The sequence below is a fragment of the Lathamus discolor genome, chromosome 2 (assembly GCF_037157495.1).
Source record: "Lathamus discolor isolate bLatDis1 chromosome 2, bLatDis1.hap1, whole genome shotgun sequence".
Lineage (NCBI taxonomy): Eukaryota > Metazoa > Chordata > Aves > Psittaciformes > Psittacidae > Lathamus > Lathamus discolor.
Window position 1 is genome coordinate 130,473,403 of NC_088885.1, and position 19,437 is coordinate 130,492,839.

General features: G+C 42.3%; 1 protein-coding gene across 1 annotated transcript in view; it reads right to left on the reverse strand.

The window, feature by feature from the left end:
- Positions 1-9,781: 9,781 nt before the first annotated feature.
- The window catches only part of TPD52 (tumor protein D52), a 123,694-nt gene continuing 114,038 nt past the window's right edge, over positions 9,782-19,437 (reverse strand). Inside the window, exon 3 of the mRNA XM_065668484.1 lies at positions 9,782-10,079. Within this exon, the coding sequence (XP_065524556.1) occupies positions 9,935-10,079 (145 nt within the window). The 3' untranslated portion in view covers positions 9,782-9,934. The remainder of the gene's footprint in view (positions 10,080-19,437) is intronic.

Consider the following 19,437-nt stretch of genomic DNA (forward strand, 5'->3'; position numbering starts at 1 on the left):
TGATGTGCTGCCAGAGGTACTGCTGTGGACAGCCAGCAGCATGCTTTTTCTATGTGAATTGAAGAAATATGCCTTTTACAACCTATTTTCTCCACCCAGTACCCATGCACATTGGTGCTCCATACTGTACACTATGAACCTCTCTGGGTTGCACAAGGAACCACGCAGATGTTCTGCCCAGTAAAACGACAGTGATGCTCTCAGGGACATGCGGGTGCTTCATCGCAGGGAGACTTTCCATGCAACATGCCTGCTGGGAAGGCAGATAGAGACCGAGATGAGCAGGAGTTTTGTTTGCTTTGCTTTCACTCTGTTCTCTGTAGTTCCTTTACCCTAATGTTTTGGTTTTCACCCATGAAAACCCAGCCTTTGCTTCCCACCCATGAAAACCCAGCCTTTGCTTCCCTTCTGATTTGTGGGTCAGTCAGGGCAATGTGTAAAGCTGTACTGACATAACTCACAGAACATTTGATTCCACGGCCTCGCCAGAGCCTAACCAAGGTTGTTGGGGCTGTCATAGGATAGTTCAAGGAAAATCACTGTCATACTTGCTGGTGGCAATTCATTAAGTGAACACTTCTTTCTGCACCAGCATTGGATCTCAGCCCCAGCCTGTGTGTGGTGATAATTTTAGGTGAAGATGAAGGCTTAGGGTTCTGCTCACACATGCAGTTTGCTTCACCATGAGAAGAGCTGAATCTGCCAAACCCTAACCTTGCGGTTCCACCCTGGCCCTAAGCTGCCTCACCCATGGGCATCCTCTTGCTCCAGTGCTCAGCTGTGCTCTACCTCCTGGAGATGGAAAGGTAACTGCCCCCATCTCATGCCAGATGCCCTTCCTTCCACTCCCTCTCCCTCCCTCCCACTCTCCACCCCTGTTCCTGTAAGCACATCTTCCAAAACAAGCAACCAGAATGACCAACTAGCCTTAAACTGTACAAACAGCATGGCCAAATTTGGTTGGAAGCTCACCCAGGCGTGTGTCTCTGGAGTGGGAAGTAGCAGAGCAGCTGTGCAAGAGCAGCAGCGTCTCCAGATGGCTCAGCAGGACCAGGGAGGATGTGTCCATGGCCTTAGCACAAGGTGGCTACCTTAAGGCATCCAGAGTTGACCTTGAAAATCGTCTCAGATATGGACCTCTTCAGCTGCTCAAGTGCACAGCTTTCAGCAACAAAATAAAAACCCAGAGGCCTAGCAGGTTTATCAAGTCATGCTCTAGTCCTTGCTGTACACATCAAGCGCTTCTATTGCTGCCAAGAGACACAGTGAAAGGGTTTGTCAGCCTGTCCAGCTTCCAACACAGCCAACAGCAGGAGCAACGGAAACACCTTGCCATGCTGCCTCCCTCACTCCTTGCTCTGCTAGCCGGGGAGCACGGCTCACATCTGAAGAGGACAAGTTGCAGTCAGCTTAAATCCTTCTTCCTTGTCCTAACAGTCAAGGATAAACATGACAGCCTGGCATGCATGGTCAGTGCTGCCTTTACCCCATCAGGTGACTCTGATGGACTCTGAAGGCACACGGAGGAGATCTCCACCATGTCATCTAAACTGAGTCCAAACCAGACATCTCAGAGATGTAGAGCACAGCTATCCGGATGTGGCTAACTGCAAGGCTGAACCCTGATCACAGTCAGGAAGGATTCAAGCCCCTGGCCTGACCCTGTGCACCGCGGCAGGTCTCCCCAGTGACTTGGGATCAGCGGTGTCCACAGACAGGAGACGCGGGGGGGTGGGGGGGACGGGACATTTACAGCTGCAAAGCAGCTTCTGCTCACTGCTGTTTCAAGAGCCTCAGCAGATAGAAAATAGCAGGTGCATTAAGCCCTAAAATAAGATTATAACATGCCGTAAATTAAAATATGCTCAGCTCTCTGCATACGGTCAGAAAAGAAATCATGCATGGAAAAAACACAGGTGCTCACATTCATCTCTGGAGGACCATTCACAGGATGCACAACAATACAATTTCACACACAGAAATCAGAGAATCTCTCTGAAATGAGAGATCTGCTCTTTCCGGGTGGGTTGGGTTTTGTTCCAGTAAAGATTTCCAGCGTGCTGAAACCGCTCATAGCAATAACTGGGGGGGGGGGAAAGGGAAGAAAGTCTCTGGGAAATTATTGGCATGAACTTTCAGGGCTGTAAACGAAGGCCAGCCTAATTTTCCAATTAGGCAGCTTGATAGGCAAGATGACATGTGCGGAGTAGAAGGGCAGGCTCTAAACGGCTTTTTTATGAGCATTTCTCATGCCTGCAGCAGCCTTTCTATACGCCACAGCTGAGGAGTGCACTTTCCCATGCCGTCACGGGTGAGGAGGTTACGACTCCACCATTGTGCCCCGGTTTTCACACAAGAACCCGGCGCGCCGCAGCTCGCTTGAAAGGGACCGGCGCCCCGGTCCCCCCTCGGCGTGCGCTGCCCGCTCCCCTGCCGGCGCCGCCCGGCCGCTCGCCGCTCGGTTTAACCCGCCACCGGGCCGACGCCTGCGGCGCTAATTGCGACGGGGGCACCTTTCCGGAGTGGCTCCCTCGGTAAACGAAACCGCGGCTCCCCCCGGGCACCGCGTGTGCAGAGGGGCCGCGGCCCGAGCTGCGGAGGGCACGGCGCGCATTTCGAGCCAGCGCTGCTCTTTCACAGCTCGAGCTGTCAGGCCGCCGCCTGCCCCCGCCGGCTCCGGCTCCCGCTGCCCCGCTGCGCGCCCAGCAGAGGAAAACCCCAGCCACCGGAGCCGACGCGTCCTTCCTCAGCTTGCTGAAGACCCTGCCACCCAAACGCTGCTGTGAACGCGGTGATGCTCTTCCGGGGTAAACGGGAACCTAAAGGGGCACACGAGACCCTCAATCGCACACAGCAACGGCTGGCCCTCAAGACACTATGAAATCGCACTCCAGTGCCTGCTCGGCACTTACATGATCCTGAGTAAACCACACAAGCCCTATTTAAGTATCATTCTCAGGGTGAAGCAATTTGACAGCTAGATCCATGCTAGCTTGCAACAAGCCAGGGGAGCTCACACGAGGGCTCTGGCAGATGGGGAAGTGGCTTGCCAGAGAGGACATTCAAACACAGCCCTTGGACCATCACCACTCTGAAAAACCATCCTCGAGCAGCTGTGCCAGCTGCAAGCCACGTTGACAAAACTGTCCTTTAACCTGGTATGGCTGACACCAGGCTCTGAGTTGATGTAGCAGACCCCTACCACACTGTACAGGAGCCTGAACCTAAGGAAATCTAAGTTTGGACCTATTCTTGGTTTGCCCATACATGCAATAAGAATAAAGCAAGAGGAACAATACCTTTGGTGAAAGTGGGAGATGGCAGTAGCTACATGCAGTAGCCACCATTTCCCTTCCACTGCAGGGAAGATGATGCTGAACAAAGAGCAAGCCAGCCTCGAGGATACACAGAAGGTACCAATTTCCACCTCTGTCACTTCACAAGAAAGCCTTTTAGCACTTGGATCTCAGAGTGAAAACCGTACCCTCCTAGCTCAGGAGCAGACCATCTCCGTGTCAGGGTGTACAAAGGGAGTTTGGAGGTTTCACAAACTTAGAGAAATAAAAGTTCAGAGTGGTATCAGAAGATGCTGGCAGATCACACAATCATAGCGCAGCTGAGGTGGGAAAGGACCTCTGGAAGTCATCTGGTGTACTGCCACTGCTGAAGCAGGGCCATATAGAGCTGCTTGCCCAGGAGCATTTCCAGATGGCTTTGGAGTATCTCCATGGATGGAGATTTCACAGCCTTCCTTGGGAACCTGTGCCACTGCTCGGTCATCCTCACAGTGAAAACATGTTTTATGATGGTCAGAGGGAACCTCCTGTGTTTCAGTGTGTGTCCATTGCCTCTGGACCTGTGACTGGGCACCGCTGAGGTCCTCCTCCAGGCCCTCTTTGAGAGCAGGAGTGACATTTGCTTCCTTCCAGTCCTCAGGCACATCTCTTGGTCACCATGAACATTCAGATGTTCAGCACAATGCCCATACATTCATACATACACCAGTGAGGCAGGTCAGGACATATCCTGAACTTGTTTCTATGATATCTCTGTATGTTTTGGTATTGGCATATGAGACTGTGGCCTTCAGCTTCAGTTAGGTTTGTGTTTTATTTGTATTCAATTTATTAATATTCTATTAATAAATTAATAAATAATATTAATAAATTTATTAATATTCTATTAATAAATTTATTTTATCTATATTTTTATCTAATTTTATTTATTTTCCTGAGAAGATGGCAACTCCTTTCTCTGGGAAAAGAAGTATTAAGAAAGCTCTTAACTTTCTTCCCCATGCTAACTGGACTGAGACTGAAATAACACAAGTTCCCCTACGTGTCATGTCTTAAACACCAACCAGGTCTGGGGCTAAGACAGACAAGCAAAGATTCCATCAGCTGAGCTACTGTTGTGTGAAAGGCAGTTAATAAAAGAGCTGATTATTTCAGTGGTTCTTTGATTTCTCCTAAAGACAGGAGAAAAAAAGACCTTTTCACTACTTTAAATGTCAACTTTTTAAAATAAACATGCTGCCACTTCCAGAAGCAAACCCCAAGCTGCAGAGTGACTACAGCATCTGCCCCAAAGGGTGCCTTGGATGGATTAACCCATTTGGGAAGCATAACTCTTGGCTGCACTTGCCACCCAGCCTGCTGCAGGCAGGCTGCAATGTTAACACATGGCTGATTCCCTTGCTACAGCCACTATGTAGAGAGAGCGCATCAGCCTGCTTAACTCTGATTGAACAAGACACAACCCAGAAGGAAACAAGAACACTTACAGAGCATTTAAGAACTTACTGGTGTTAGTCTAATGCAGTCATACCAGGGATAATATTTATTTTGGGTTATGGCCAGACGACAGCGTAATAGCCTCATTTGGGCAGTCCAGACCCTTCATATGTGATAAACACTTCCCGAGAATCCATACTTTACTAGAAAACACATGTAGTGTGCAGGCTTGTATCTAGCAGAAATGCTCTGTAGCCAAAACAGACTTGAAAAGCTTTCCAAGCATAAGGGACTAAAGCTGTCAGAAGAAAAGCCTGAACAGTAATGTGCCTGGTTTATAAATGTGACAATATTAAGAAATGAGGAGGAACCCAAACTTTGCAGAATTCCCTGAAGAAAAGTAAAATGTGAAGTATTCTTTTGATTAGAAATGAGCTCAGTGCCAAAGTTTTGGTGGCAAGATGCTAATTTGCTCTCAACAGGCAGGTCTGATTTCTTCAGCATTTCCCTTTTTCCTCATCTCAGCACCTAAAGGCCTGGAATATGAAAGGACAGACAAACCCAGGGGGATTTACCAGGCCTTGTTATTGCACCCCAGCCACCAAAAGAACATTGAACTACTTTCAATTTTCTTCCAGTTCCACATCCTGATAAAGCTATTTCGCTTCCCAAGCATGTATAAGGTGTTTTAATGCTCTGTTCGCAAAATAAAAGGTAGAGTTTCAGGAATATTTATTAAAGCCTTCAAATAGGACCTGAATAACACAAAAGGTAAAGTATTGCTTTAGCTAAGACCCAAACCCGCTTTGATTCAGCTTTTTATTAAAGCTAACCTTGCTTATAAGCACGTCTGTAAAACCAGAAAGCACTACGGACATTCAAGTGTAGTATCTGGGTGGAGTAAGAAGTGGATGTGGGGTAGGGTGAAGTTAATGGGCTCGTCAGTTATGGCTTAGAAAAAGTGTCCTTCTAGCAGTATGTATGGAAAAATTTCTTGCTTGCATAGAAGTGAAGATTTGTACCTGCCCACAGCTACTCACCATCAAATCACCCAGCACTCTATTGCCAGCACATACATAGAGAACTCAATGGAGCAGGGACAGCAAGACTGAGAGGGGAGTAAGCCCTTCTCCCTCTGCTGAGGATGTTTCATGCTGTTCCCTGAGCACTCGGCATTACATCTCCAAGTGTAAACTCTACACCATGCTGAACATGAATTACAACTACTTGAAGTGAATCTGTCATCCTCATCCAAATTTAAGTGAGAAATTTGTCTATTAAGAGATGTGGGCAGCATGCAAAGCTGTATCTGATAGAGGATGGAGAACTGGGTATCTGCTAATGAACTGGGGTCTGTTACCTGAGACCTGTTTCAGGTACCTGAAAATTTTCAGAGAAAAAAAACCATCTTAAACACTCTCAAAAATAAAGTCTGTTTATAGGAAAAAGCCCACCCTAACTTCTGAAAAAACGATCAAGAAACAGAGATCTGCTAACGCCAACTGTCTTCTCAGCTGCATAATCCAAAAAATGAATTGTGCGAGATTAAATCATAGAAATCACAGAATGGTTTGTGTTCGATGGGACCTTAAAGCTCATCTCGCTCCAATCCCCTGGCCATGGGCAAGGACATTTTCCACTTACCAGGTTTCTCAAAGTCCCATCCAACCTGGCCTTGAGCACTGCCAGGGATGGGGCAGCCACAAGTTCCTTGGGCATTCTCCACATAACCTTAATATTTGCCTTTGCTCATCTGGTTGGTGCTTTAGAGTAAGACAAAATTCCAAAACTTAAAAGCAAACACAGTATGGTACATGGAGACACGTAGCTGCAGCACTCAGCTTATACCAGCCTCAGGATTTGCAGCAAAATTGTGGATTTACACGCAGAGCTACAAAGCCTCAGTATGTTGAATCAGTAGCATTCATTTGGTTGGTACTAATAACGCACCTATTAGACTTTACGGTAAGAGTATCCCAGGCGGTGGTGTGGACTGGGCACAGTGCTGCAGGAGCTGCTTGGGTGGTGTCACCCTTCCTTTTTGTCAGTAGAAACAACTATCCTCATACATATCAGGAGAGAAATAAGAATGACCTCCAAACAAGAAGTTGGATTCATGCAACTGCCCAATCCAAGGCACATTCCACTCAGGAATCTGAACCATGTGGGCAAGGAGACTTCACTGTGCATTGTTCAAGAATGGGTTGTACATACCCCTGTGTGTGTCTGGAAAAATGCGAAGAGAAGTAGCAAAAAGGCATGTGGCCACAAAGGAGGGAACTCCTGCGGATAGGTGGCAACCAGCAGAAAAATGTCTGCATTTGTTAATTTTTCTGTATGGATGGCCCTAGAAATACCTCTTTACATTATCAGTGTCTACTTGGATTAAAGATCGGTGCCAAAAATTAGAACAGTCTTATAGACACAGGGCCATGGAGTTGTGCCATCATTGCTGTTCGGTAATGAGTATTGGTGGTTCTTTACTTTGCATTAAAGACATATATTCTGCACATATTCTTGGCATATGTAGGTATTACAAGTATACTTAGTATACCAGCACACTAAAAGCCCACCACAAAGACATTTGAGAATTCACTGCTCTGCCATTGTAATTCTGCATTTGGGAGTTATACAGAACTGAGGCCATGTGTGATGGGCACGGGATACCCCAGTTAGAGATTCCTTCATGGGACAGCTCTTGTCTGATGAGTTTAGAGGTCCAATAAATAACTGCCCTGAAGGTCACCAAAGATGAGCTTTGGGGATACTGGTTCTCCAAAGGTGAGAAAGGCCAGCAGCAGCCTAAAGCCACTGAAGGTTCAACCACACAATTTTTAAGACTGGGTCAGTTTATGTGAACTTTTGGGTTTCCAAATAAAACACTAAGCTGGATCTGAAATAGCAATGACTACAGTCTCCAGAAGCCACTTCTCTAATGCTTATCCAGAGAAAGATTTGATAAAAATCATTATCTGACACCTCACTGTGAAATAACTCTTAGCCTGCCCCCCAAATGTTCACACGTTTCCTCCCAAATCACTCTTATTTAAGGTTGATGAAGCATGTAGGATGAGTTACATTGAACAGACAGGATTGCTCTTTGATATTTTAAATTGCTTCCAAGTTCTTAAAAAGGCCTTCCTTTCCTGCTCTAGTGCTACGATAACTCTTTGCCTGGAGGCTAATATCCAATGAAATTCATGTTCAAACCCCCCTAATTAAGATCCCTGAGATGAACGAGCAAATTAAAGCAAAAGAGGAAACAAGCTCACACTGCTGGTTTCCTCTCTTGCTTGGCTCCTTACCGATTTCAAACTTCAGTTTGAAAAACTATAAAAGGATCTGCTAAAACATGCCCATTCCCTTCAGAATGGTTGTGTATTTTCCATGTGATTCCTGCTAGTATTTTGGGCAAATAAATACATTAAAAATATTCACCTTGACAGATCATGTATGAGATGCATTCTGGAAACTCCCCAGAGCCTGCACTATACCTCTCTTCCTGGTGTTGCAAAGGGGCAAAGGTAGGAAAGGAGTTCTCTTTTGTTTCTTTTGTCAAGTTTTTCTTTTGGGCAGAGGAGTAAGAAAGAATCAAACCAGTGTCACAGGGCTCTTTGCAGGTCACTTAAGATTTACCTTCACTCTTCTTTGTATATGCTTTCAAACAAAAATCACAGAATCATAGTAATGGTTTGGGTTGGAAAGGACCTTAAAGATCATCCGGTTCCACACCCACAGCAGAGACACTTTCCACTAGGTCACAGGTTGCTCAAAGTCCCATTAAAACTAAAAGACAACAACCTTTAAAAGAGAAATGACAATGTTTTTGGAAAAGACCTCTAAACAGATAAAAGATCTTGTGTCCCATTCTAAATGACTTTTGTTGAGCCATATGAAGACTTGCCATTTGGGTGGCAATCTGACCCATAGGCCAGCTGCAATCTAACAGAATTGCTCCCGTTTTCTGCTCTGATCCCATCTCATCCAAGTACGTCTCAGATGCAGGCAAGGAAAGGGGCACGTGAGCTACGGCAGCCTGGAGCTGGCTCCCTGATACCCTGATGGTTTAGGGACCCCTTACCTCCTCTTCCCTCACGTGACTGAAATACCAATATACTCAAGTAACGAGAGGCAGAAGGAGCTATACCACCTTTCAGTGTCCCCATCCCTGCTCATGTGGCCAGCTCCAGGAGAAAGGCTGTGGTGGATTTGAATAATACATGCTTAAGCCAGTGTTCATGTTGTTATTTAGTACATACAGCAAAAAACGCATTGTCACTGGACAGTCACTGCAGACCAGCAAGGCATGTCACCTTAGCCAATCTCATTCCAACATTTGGGGAAAGTATTTCAAGATTAAACAGGCTTTCTTTTGTTATTTGGTGATATAAATAGCAAATTTCACTTAACCTCAGCGCACTGCCAGGGACTAAGCAGATGGCAAATGACTGCAGAATTCAGATTTAGATATCCCAGAAATCAAAAGAAATGCTCTCTGATGGCAAATATTCCAAAAAGATACGGGAAACACTATAGCATGACTCTTTGGTTGCGTGTTCAAAACACCTACTATATTTATCTTAAATATATTTACAGAAACCTAAGACCTACACTTAGCCTACTACATTGAAATAGTTTCTTTATATTAATAACCAGAGAAGATTTATTAATATGCATTGCAAATGAAAGCTCCAATCAAAGCAAAAAAATAATCTCTAGTTCTTCATGCAGATGGAGATAAAAGCACAATGTATTATAACAGAGATTAAACCCAATATCTGCAGTAAACATTCTGCATTGCAACTCAGAAATCAGGAACCCTGACGTTGTTCTGTTTGAAACACAGTACTTGAAGGAGCTCCATGATCGCAGCTTTGGACTTCCTCCATGGGAGTAAATCACCATCCCTTTGTGATGGAAAGACGAACTCTGGAATTCTTTATATAAGAATATGCAAACATTCAACTAATATTACCTGAATTAACCTTAATTTACATTTAAAGGCAAAGAGCTAAAAAGGTGAGTGAATAAATATGGAGGAGCGAGAATCAGGTGCAATGTGCTTATTGTCTTTTATTGATCTCATTATTTGCACACCCAAGCTGACAGAAACTTTTCATGTAATTCCTGAGGAAACATTTCATCTGTACAATTTGATATAAAGCACAAATGCATTTATTTACATGAAATTTACGCTGCTTTTATTTTGTTTGCTTGCCTTCGACAAGCCCTAAAAGCACCGCGTCAGCTTCCAGCAAGGTTGTATCAGTTGTTGCACCCAAGAACCTAGATGTGAGTTCAAGATCCAACAGTCTCAGGCGTACTCGGGTTCCTCTCTGATATTTTCTGTGAAGAAAAGAGGAGGGGGGGGACAAGGTAAGCTTTGTTAAGCTACGGTCTTACATCTCTTAAGGCTGTTCTCCTGTCTGCAGACTGAAGCAGCAGCCCCACAGAAAACAAGGTGCTGAAACAGAAGTCCAAAATGGTTGTAATACATCAGCACTAAAACTGCTGAGACACTCTCTGTAACAACACAGAGCCAGCCTCTTGTTGGTACAATCCTGCCCATAGAAGAGCAGATACCACCAGACCCCGTTGATAGAACGCAGGCTTTATAGAGAAGCAGTTTATTATACAGGAAATTGTCTCTTCCATTAAAATATTTTACTGTATCATCTGCCACCATGCACACAATTATTTGCAGGACAACATACCATTAAAGGGGAGGACAAGTCGTCATTAGATCACTGGTGACGTTGCTATTATCAAAAGGTATAATGCCAGCTAACTATGGTTTATATTCCCAACTCTGGGCCTTAGGCAAGGAAGCTTTTCTTGTCTTATCCCCTTCTCCAAAGAGTGCTATGATCTGCAAGTTTTTATTACATATAATTAAAAAGAAACCCTACAACTACTGTAATGAACCATTCTGCCTAAGAGGTGGAGTTTTATTGTTTTACATTTTCTTTATTTTTCCTTTTAAGTCAGAAGATGCAAGTGTTCAACATGTTTCAAAAATGTGTGTCAAGATGGCCCTGCCAAATTAGCGAGGATTTCCGAAATACTGGAATCTTTATAACGTACCTGCATAGCTACTGATCAAAGTCCAGCAATGAAAATGAGAATTATTCTTCTTTATAAAGTTCAAGCCATGCTTTTGGTTTTTTTCTAGTCAAAGCATAAAGAGCAGAAGATGCATCAAACTTGGCCACCGTGAGCAAAAGCAAGATATAGTTTGAAACATCCTCCAGTTACCGACTGGAGCAAATGCAGCAGGGAAGTCCGGGCTGCACAGATTTCCACCTTGCCCATTTTCACCTTCAGCTTGGGCAGACAATCTTTACTGCCTGACAACTGATTGCTAGCATGGAGCAAAACTGAACCAGGTTTCAACTTGCATATCAAACCAAGATCCTTTTGGAGAACTAAACATCTTACAGAAAAAGACCCTGGACTTGCACTTATCTTTTTTTTTCCTCCATTTTCTGTCAATTCTATCTTACATTAATTTCTTGTGGCTCTTGGTTAATCCTGGGTAATATACTTGGTGGTGTTACAAACCGCAAAAGAAGATCCTTTGATATCTCCACTCTGAACAAGTAACTACATAAGAATGCTCTGCCCAGCCAGGTTTCTACTGACATTCATCCCAATGAACCCTGTGATGATCTGCATGAAGCAACACAGTGGAAATACCACATATTTCCTTAAAAACATAAAAGTGAAGCCCTTCATCTGTCCAAAATGCAAGTAACCACTGTTGCAGTGAAGAGTACAGCACAGCTACCACAGACAGCAGCTTATGTCCGATTGTTACCTGGAGACCCGGATCGATTCCGCCCCTTTCTCTGTGAAATATTTACATTTAAATGGAACAGTTTCACAAGAGATGTCAGTTATTCACAGAAGCTAATGTGCAACATTTCAGAGGAGTAAGACAAAACAAAACTAAAAGACAATGCATAAGACCTTAAAAATAGGCAGTATCTTCCCAGATTTGTTAGGCTTATTGAAAATAGACAGTACCCCAGGAGAAGTCACGATATTTTGAGATAAGAAGGGGAATGAAGAGGAAAGTTGCTCACTGAAGAACCTTAACTGAAGATACCAGCTGACCTGTGGTTTTAGTCATTTGGATATATGAGAGAAATGTCCAGAAAATTATCTAGCATGAACAAAACCTTTACCCTACTGACAGCTGCTGGCTAGATGGCTTGCCTTTGCATCCAACCATAAAGTTATCATGATCCCAAATATTACCTTTGGTAAAAATAACCTGCCTTTTCTGCCTTTATCGCTGAGTGCGAGAAGTGGATGAAGCATGAGAAAAGAAAAATGTTTTTAAAGAGAGAAAGGTTACGGTTTGAGAGAAAGCAAAATAAGAGGAACAAAAGGAAATCTGAGAGGGAGAATGGTCTGTGGAAACAGAGAAGAGGGAGCAGACACACTATAATGAGAAAAAAGCATGCTTGGGAAGATATGAAAGGGGATAAATGATAAATCAGGTGACAAAAAGCACTGAAAACACTGTGGGCAAATAGTGTAGAAATGAAGGAAAATGTATACAGAGTAGAGCCACAGAAGAGGAAGAAAAATCACTGAAAAGACTGCATAAAAATGTTAAAGCTTGAGTGACACTGAACTCACACCTGTGAACTACAACATTCATTGCTATTTTTATAAGATGGACACATTTTTAACCTCATAGAACTTAATACTAAACCCAGTGGTTCTGTGACAAATTTTAATGCCACCCATCCCTTTGCCTTTTTCTCCTCTCCTTCCTCGTAGAGAAACAGCTCACCAGTTACCTAAGGCAGGAGACTAGTTTGAAAACCAGCTCCAGGGTCCAACAAACTTTCTGCAAAAGACTGAACTGAACAAGGTTTAAATTCAATTAGAAATTCTCTATTTGACAGCACAGTGTGGGAGAGACAACTGAGCTCCATCTTTGCAACCGAAATACAAAATACGACTTTCATCATCCAATGGTTCCTTTTGGGGTGATTGCTAGACTACAGTGGTAAGTGTCTGGCAAGTGAACAGGTGAAACTTTGTTTTCCAATCAAGCCTTTAAAAGTGGTATTTAGAACCAGGAAAATCCATGAAGAAAATATGTGAAGAAACTGTACTTCTCATGATTCATACATCTAATTTAATAATAAATTAATAATCTTAAGCGCAACTCCCCCATTTTAGCATTATGAAGACTTTGCTCATATTTCCAGACACAACTTCAGCACATATTTGTAATGCACAATTCAACCAACTGAATTTTCATAAACCCCCCCACAATCTTCAATGCTGCTTCAGCAACTCAAACAGATTCTAAGGATTCTTTAATTGTACTTAACTCAATTATTAAAGCAGGTTTTCCAGTCACAGCACATCTGCTTACAAAGAGATCCTGAAGAACACCACTTTGAGGAGCTGACACAACTGCCAATTTGTATGAATATAAACATTAGGGTTTGTGACAGATGTTCCCTACAGCCAATACACTTTAGAATAAATGAGAAGTGGAAGATGCAGAAAAGGTAGAAACAAAGACAACATGCAGTGGTGGTCTCTCCACCACATTTAGAGCAAGAGGCAATGATAGGTTGCTCTATGAATAGTAAGCATATTCTATCCATGAAGTTATTTATCCTTAAACCAGATAGATAAAACTATCCTATGGTTAAAGCAGAAGCTTGAAACAAGACCCAGAAACAAAGCAGGCATTTTATGACTCTCAGGAACAGTGTTCTTGGAGACACAGGACACCAGTGAAAAAGGAAAGAAACCATTTACTCCGTTCTGCAAAAGGAATTGCTTTATTTTTAAGGAACAATGCTGGTATTCAAGATCACCCTATCTCATGACCACCATCAGGAACCATTAACCTTCACCCAATCACCAAGTACTGTGTTTGTCAGGGTTGCATGCGTTTTCCTCCTGCCACTTCCTATTGCCAGGTAGAAGTATTAAATTCAGTTTCAAGTAGAAAGTTTAGTTGCATATATAAGTGAAGACATAGGCATTACCTACATATTTTATATACAGAACTTAAAGGAATTATTTTGCAAGTAGAGCCAAAGCTTTCTCCACTTCTATAGAATTTATTTACAGGAGCTACCAATTTTAACCCCTTGGGAATACCAGCTTTGCATGGAAGGATTCTCCCTAACACCCAGCCAGAGGTGGGAATCCACCAGCTGCTGTTGCCGAGCCATGACCCCATCTCAGGACAGTGTCAACAGAGCACCAACTGAAGCACCCACCAGAAACCTTCACCTGAACTTCAGCCAAGGATCAATAGGCTTCAAAAAGCTTTCTCTAGCTTGAATGAACGCTTGCAGGCTTCTCTCCATCTCTTTTGGAATGGGCAAAGCACTGGGTGCAGGTGTGTCTTTCCTCAAGCATCTGCTTCTACAACATGACTTTAAGTTACTTCAGCGCTCTTTGCCATTTTTGGACTGTCACGGAAAAGAATTTGAAAAGAAGCAAGATGAAACCCCTTCTTATTTGAACCATAAGTCTGTACAACCATGCATCGCTAATAAAATACAGTATGCAAGAACACAGAGGAAGCATACAGCACAGCCTTCCTAATGCTGCCTAAAGAAACTTTAAAAGCAAATACGAAAATTAAAGTTTAGGTCCTCTTATTGCATTAAAACTAGGGTATTTTATCTGCATGAAAACTACTGTGTCTTAACTTACATAAAGTAGGTCTTCTCTTTGCTAAATACACATGAATTTACAGCATTTACTTCTGAACTGAAGTAACATGGAAGCTTCCTTCTGACTGACTCTACCCCTTTTACTGTAATTTGGTCTCTATGCTAATTCTTTTACTCTTGCACTGAAGCTCTAAATCTCTGAAACATTCATGAGAAATTAAAGGAAAACCCCAAAACTCCTCAATCAAGATTGCAAACTATCAGTTTTTAAAATTTACTACATCCCTGTAGAATATATGAATAAACAACACTCCCACCCTCAGTATTTTTACCTAATAAAACTGGAGGGGAGGACATGGAATGATGGATTTCAGCTCTTGCTAATTTTCAAGAATGCTGGAGGGGAATGTTCTTTTTTTAATTTAAAAGTCATTTCAGGCTACAGCGAAAGGTTTGCAAAGGGGGTTAACTTGGAAAGCAATAAGCATGTAAAAATAAGGAGGATATAACTAAAAGTGGAGTTTTGATCCTAATTATACCATTTGCTACCAAGAAAATGGGTCAGTACTTTTGCAGGTGTGCAATTTCACATGAAGAAGAAGCATCCTCATTACTACATGGCAGTACGGACTTTATTCAAACTCTACATTTTAGGCGCAGACTTTAAAGCATTTTGTTAAACTATCCAGTATTTAAAACTGCATGCAATCACAAATGAGCAAGCAGTCCTTTTTCTATTAAAACTACTCAAGTTATTAGTTTAAAATTTAAAGCAACAAACCCTCTATTCTTGGAAACAATGCTACAAAAATAACAGCACAATTACAGAAATGGCAGAGCCTTACCAGGTCTTGGCTAGTATTTCCCACACACGCATTTACAGACACCCTTTATTCCATACTATAAAACCACAGGACTGATAGTTTGAGACAAATGGAATATTTTATCTTATATTCCCCCTCTTTTCCTACTGATTTTGAGTTTCCATTGCCCCATTTTGGAATGATAACCTCTGTACCGCAAAGCTGAATCAACTAGCTAGGACTGGCTCAACCACGCCCACACACTGTTGACTCTTCTGTGCCATCTCTCCCATCCCGCATAAACATGCATTTCTGAAGGGAATAGGAAGGCAACTATTAAACCTGGGGTTTAATTCCTATACAGAGGGTGTCATTTAGAGAATTTAATTTGAACTTTTTTACATATTTTGCATCATCATTTTTTAACATCTCCCAACACATTCTGGTGATGGCTTTTAAAAACTGCAATAATAGGAATTCCTGGATTATCTCCCATACAACATAGAGTAATATAAACCACTCCACACACAGGGTTAGCGCTGAGCCATGGTACTCTCAGAGAATGCCATGAGAGGTCTTGATGTCTTTCAGTTTTGTAGTGTGAGAATTTCAAAACGTTTTTCAGATCTATTATTCAAGAGGTTTTGTTTCAGTGCCTTACCAGAGCACAGAGCAGAACAGTTTAGAAGATTCTTCACTGTTTCTTTTTCTTTCCTTTATTTTTTTTATTATGTGGAAGACATCATATTATCGACCTCAGAAAAAATACCACAGTAAGAAAGGTAATCAAACAAATTTGGCCATCACTTTTTCTCCACATAGTTTGTTCACCATTTTACTCAAAATCACCCTGCAGCTCCCCGTCAGTAGTACTGATATTGTGATATATCCCCAGAAGCAAGCCCACCTCCAACTACAAAGCAGTGCAGCTGGGATGGAACAAAGCTGTGTGCAGAACAATTCATCTTGTTTCTCAAAAATGTCTTGAAGCATTCATAGCTACTCTCCAAGCCCACATTGGTCTCAACTTCCTCAGCCAAGGAAGCCCACACAGCTGGCTTAAGGAGCTATCCTGGCACAGATCTATATGATTTTGTGTAGGTCACCCTCTAATGCTCTACAGGGAAGGAGCTCACCACTTCCCAGCAGCTGCTTCCCAGTATACCTGAAATTCTTGTTCAGAAGAAACATGGACGAGATTAGCAGACTGCTGTCAAATTGAAGGCAGCATAGTTCAGTGTAGCCATCTACATCTTGCAGAAGTAAGTTTTTCCAGCAGAGGTTCATATTGCACGTATAGTGATGGGGGGGACCGTGATCCTGCTTCCAGCAGCTTGATAAAGCAGTCATAACACACATACACCCCTCAGTATGAGCTCTGAGGCAATGCTGGGGAAAATACCCAAATCCTAGCTTTGTTTGTACAAGCAAGAGGGCAGAAAGTGGCAGTAGAAAGGTAACATGAATTCAACACAGAGCAGAACACGGCATGTAGGAGGGATACCAGGAGACTGTGGTATCTCACTGCCTAACTTTCCTTAAAGGCTGTTAAAGAGAGGACAAAGAACATGCATAGAACTGAATAACCATGTAAAGATCTTGATCTGTTATTAGAAAGATTGAGCTGTCCAGACCTTTACAGAAAGAAAATACTGGTATTAAAAGGTGCTTAAATCTATGCGGGAAAAGCATGTAATGGCAGGAAAGGGAAGTCCAACAGATGCAAATGAGAATCACAATTTTGCCAATAATATTGACAAACTACTAGGAAAAAACCTCCACGCACTGAGACTTATCAGCCACTGATGGCTTCAGCTAAAGAGACGTGAAAACAGATGTGTTAGTTCAGTTCAGGATAACCTGCTGAAATGTCATGTCTCGTGATACAGTGAAGTCCTGAGAGATGACCTGAAGGTCCCTTCTGGCTTAAATTTTATTCATCCATTATTTATTACCACTGCACCCTGTCAGTCAAATAAAGAATGGATGCTCAAAATAGGATTTTCAAAGCATCTCTGTTCTCTGCAAACAAACACTTCAAAAAGTATGCCAAGGTTGCTGGTTATATTCTGACAGAAAATGCAATCTTTCTTCTTGGGACTCATCAACCCATTGCCACTCCAGTTGTATTTGTTTCCTGCTCAATTTGTTTTTCCTCCCTCCATGAACTAAGCAAGAAACATGCTCTTTATTTGTTCTGATAATCAACCATTTGTGACACCCACTTAATAATTTTTCAGAACATTTCTGCTCCTTGTGTCAAATCCATCCTTTTATATGGAAAAAGGCTACATACTCTGCTACGTACATGCAGAGATCTAGATACTCCGCTAGATAAAAGCCTCTCATATTCTTGGAAGCATTTAGCAGAATGCTGTAAGTGTGTGTGAAACCATCAGTTTAAACAACAGTCATTGTCACGCTGTGTTTTTGAACAAGAGTGCATAAGCAGAGCCTAGTCCAAGCATCCTTAAAAGCAAGAGGTGCTCTGTGCACTAGAGCCAAACCCCACTTTGCTCTGACCACTGCTAAGGCAGAAATGTGAAATGAATACCAGAAAGAGATTGAGGATATTAACTAGATCCTGATGTCAAAAACAGCCTGAAGCCTTGAATATACCCCTGGCCAACTGGAGCTTACGAAGCAAGCATACATGCCGGTGAAGCCCTGGCATATTCATTCTGTGGGACCCAAGTTCAGGGACCTTGTCACCCTTCCCCGTGTTTCCACTGTTGGCAGGCAACCAATAGTGGTGCAGACGTAGGAGAATGAAACATGGAAGTTTCAGTCTGGACATTAGAGTCATCAGAACTTCTCAGTTGTGAAAAACTTCTAAAAAGTAACCTGCTTGCCATTAATTAAACCCAAAGTGTCCAATATTTACTAAAACAACCCAAAAAAAATCCTGCTGTAATTTTTGTTCTAGTCTTTGCAAGAATCAATTTTCATTCACTATGACTTTTGGGACAGGATTGCTCCCTTTTTTATAGAAGGAATCCAGAGAATAATCTATATTTTAAAATGACTTCATATTGCATCAAAGATGAATGCTATAACCTTTTCTCTATGGCATGGTAAGGTAAGCTTTGACAAATGAAACTTGCAATAGGTGGCTCCTGCCATCTAAGAACTTGTATCAGATATAGTTATGTCATCATATAGTAATTTATGCCAGTTGCTTTCTCAGTCCATAAGGTAAAACATACCCTTTAAGTTGAGAGGAAACATGACTCTAAAATGAAAGATATCTGAGTCATTAGCCCTAATTGTTATATTTTTTTCTGCTGTTTAAACTATGCGATGAACTATTTTGGTTAAAAATACTCCTTTGTAATTACAAAATGCTAAAAACTAAAGATAATATACTTAAATATTTTAAAAAATTAGGCATTATACTAGAAAACATTAAAAAACTCACAGCCCTTCATGCTTATGCACTAGAAGCTAGGCAAACTGCTCAAAAGATATAAGAAAAATAGAAAAAAAGCAATCAAATTCATTTGAAACATGCTCTAGCTTATACTCTTCTGTACATCTTTCCATAAGTGATCTCTATTGCAGCTCCTGACCCTTCCCTTTCCTGTGCTGGGACTGCGTCTCAGTGAAATACTTTTCATGCACACAGTCATAAACCTTCAGCCCTCCAAATTTCAAATGCAGTTTAGACAGTATTGTCCAAGTTTTAACGCATAAAGTCTCAAACTTCCTCTCTTCCTCCACTTACTCCATTTCCCTAATCATAACTTCTCTGATCTCTTACTGGCTGCCTCAGATCTCTTACCAACTTGTTTCCAATTTTCTTTTTCTACCCCAGGAAATGCTGTTAGACACTTTTTCTTGTCCTCTCTCACTTCCTGCCTCCTCACCAATCCTCATCCCAGCCAAGCTCATTCTCCTTTCACTTTCTTACCCCATCACAGTTTTTAATTTCACCAGTACCAACTAAGTTCAGTTGTCTTCTTTTCTTGCAGTACTTCTCAGTCTTCTCACTCATCCGATTCCAGTCCCCTTGCACCAGCCATCCTGGCAGGGCTCATATATAATAAAGGATTTTATACATATATATGTGATCAAAAATAGCAGGTTTTGCTAATCCAGACATGGTTACCACCAAAATTCAAATCAGACTGTTTCTGCCCCTTGCTGTCTGAGTAGTGTCAGTACCTATGGGAAGAATTACAATGAATTTAAAAACCTGCCCGGCCTCAATGCTCAACCCTCAAGCTTTGTACAGCT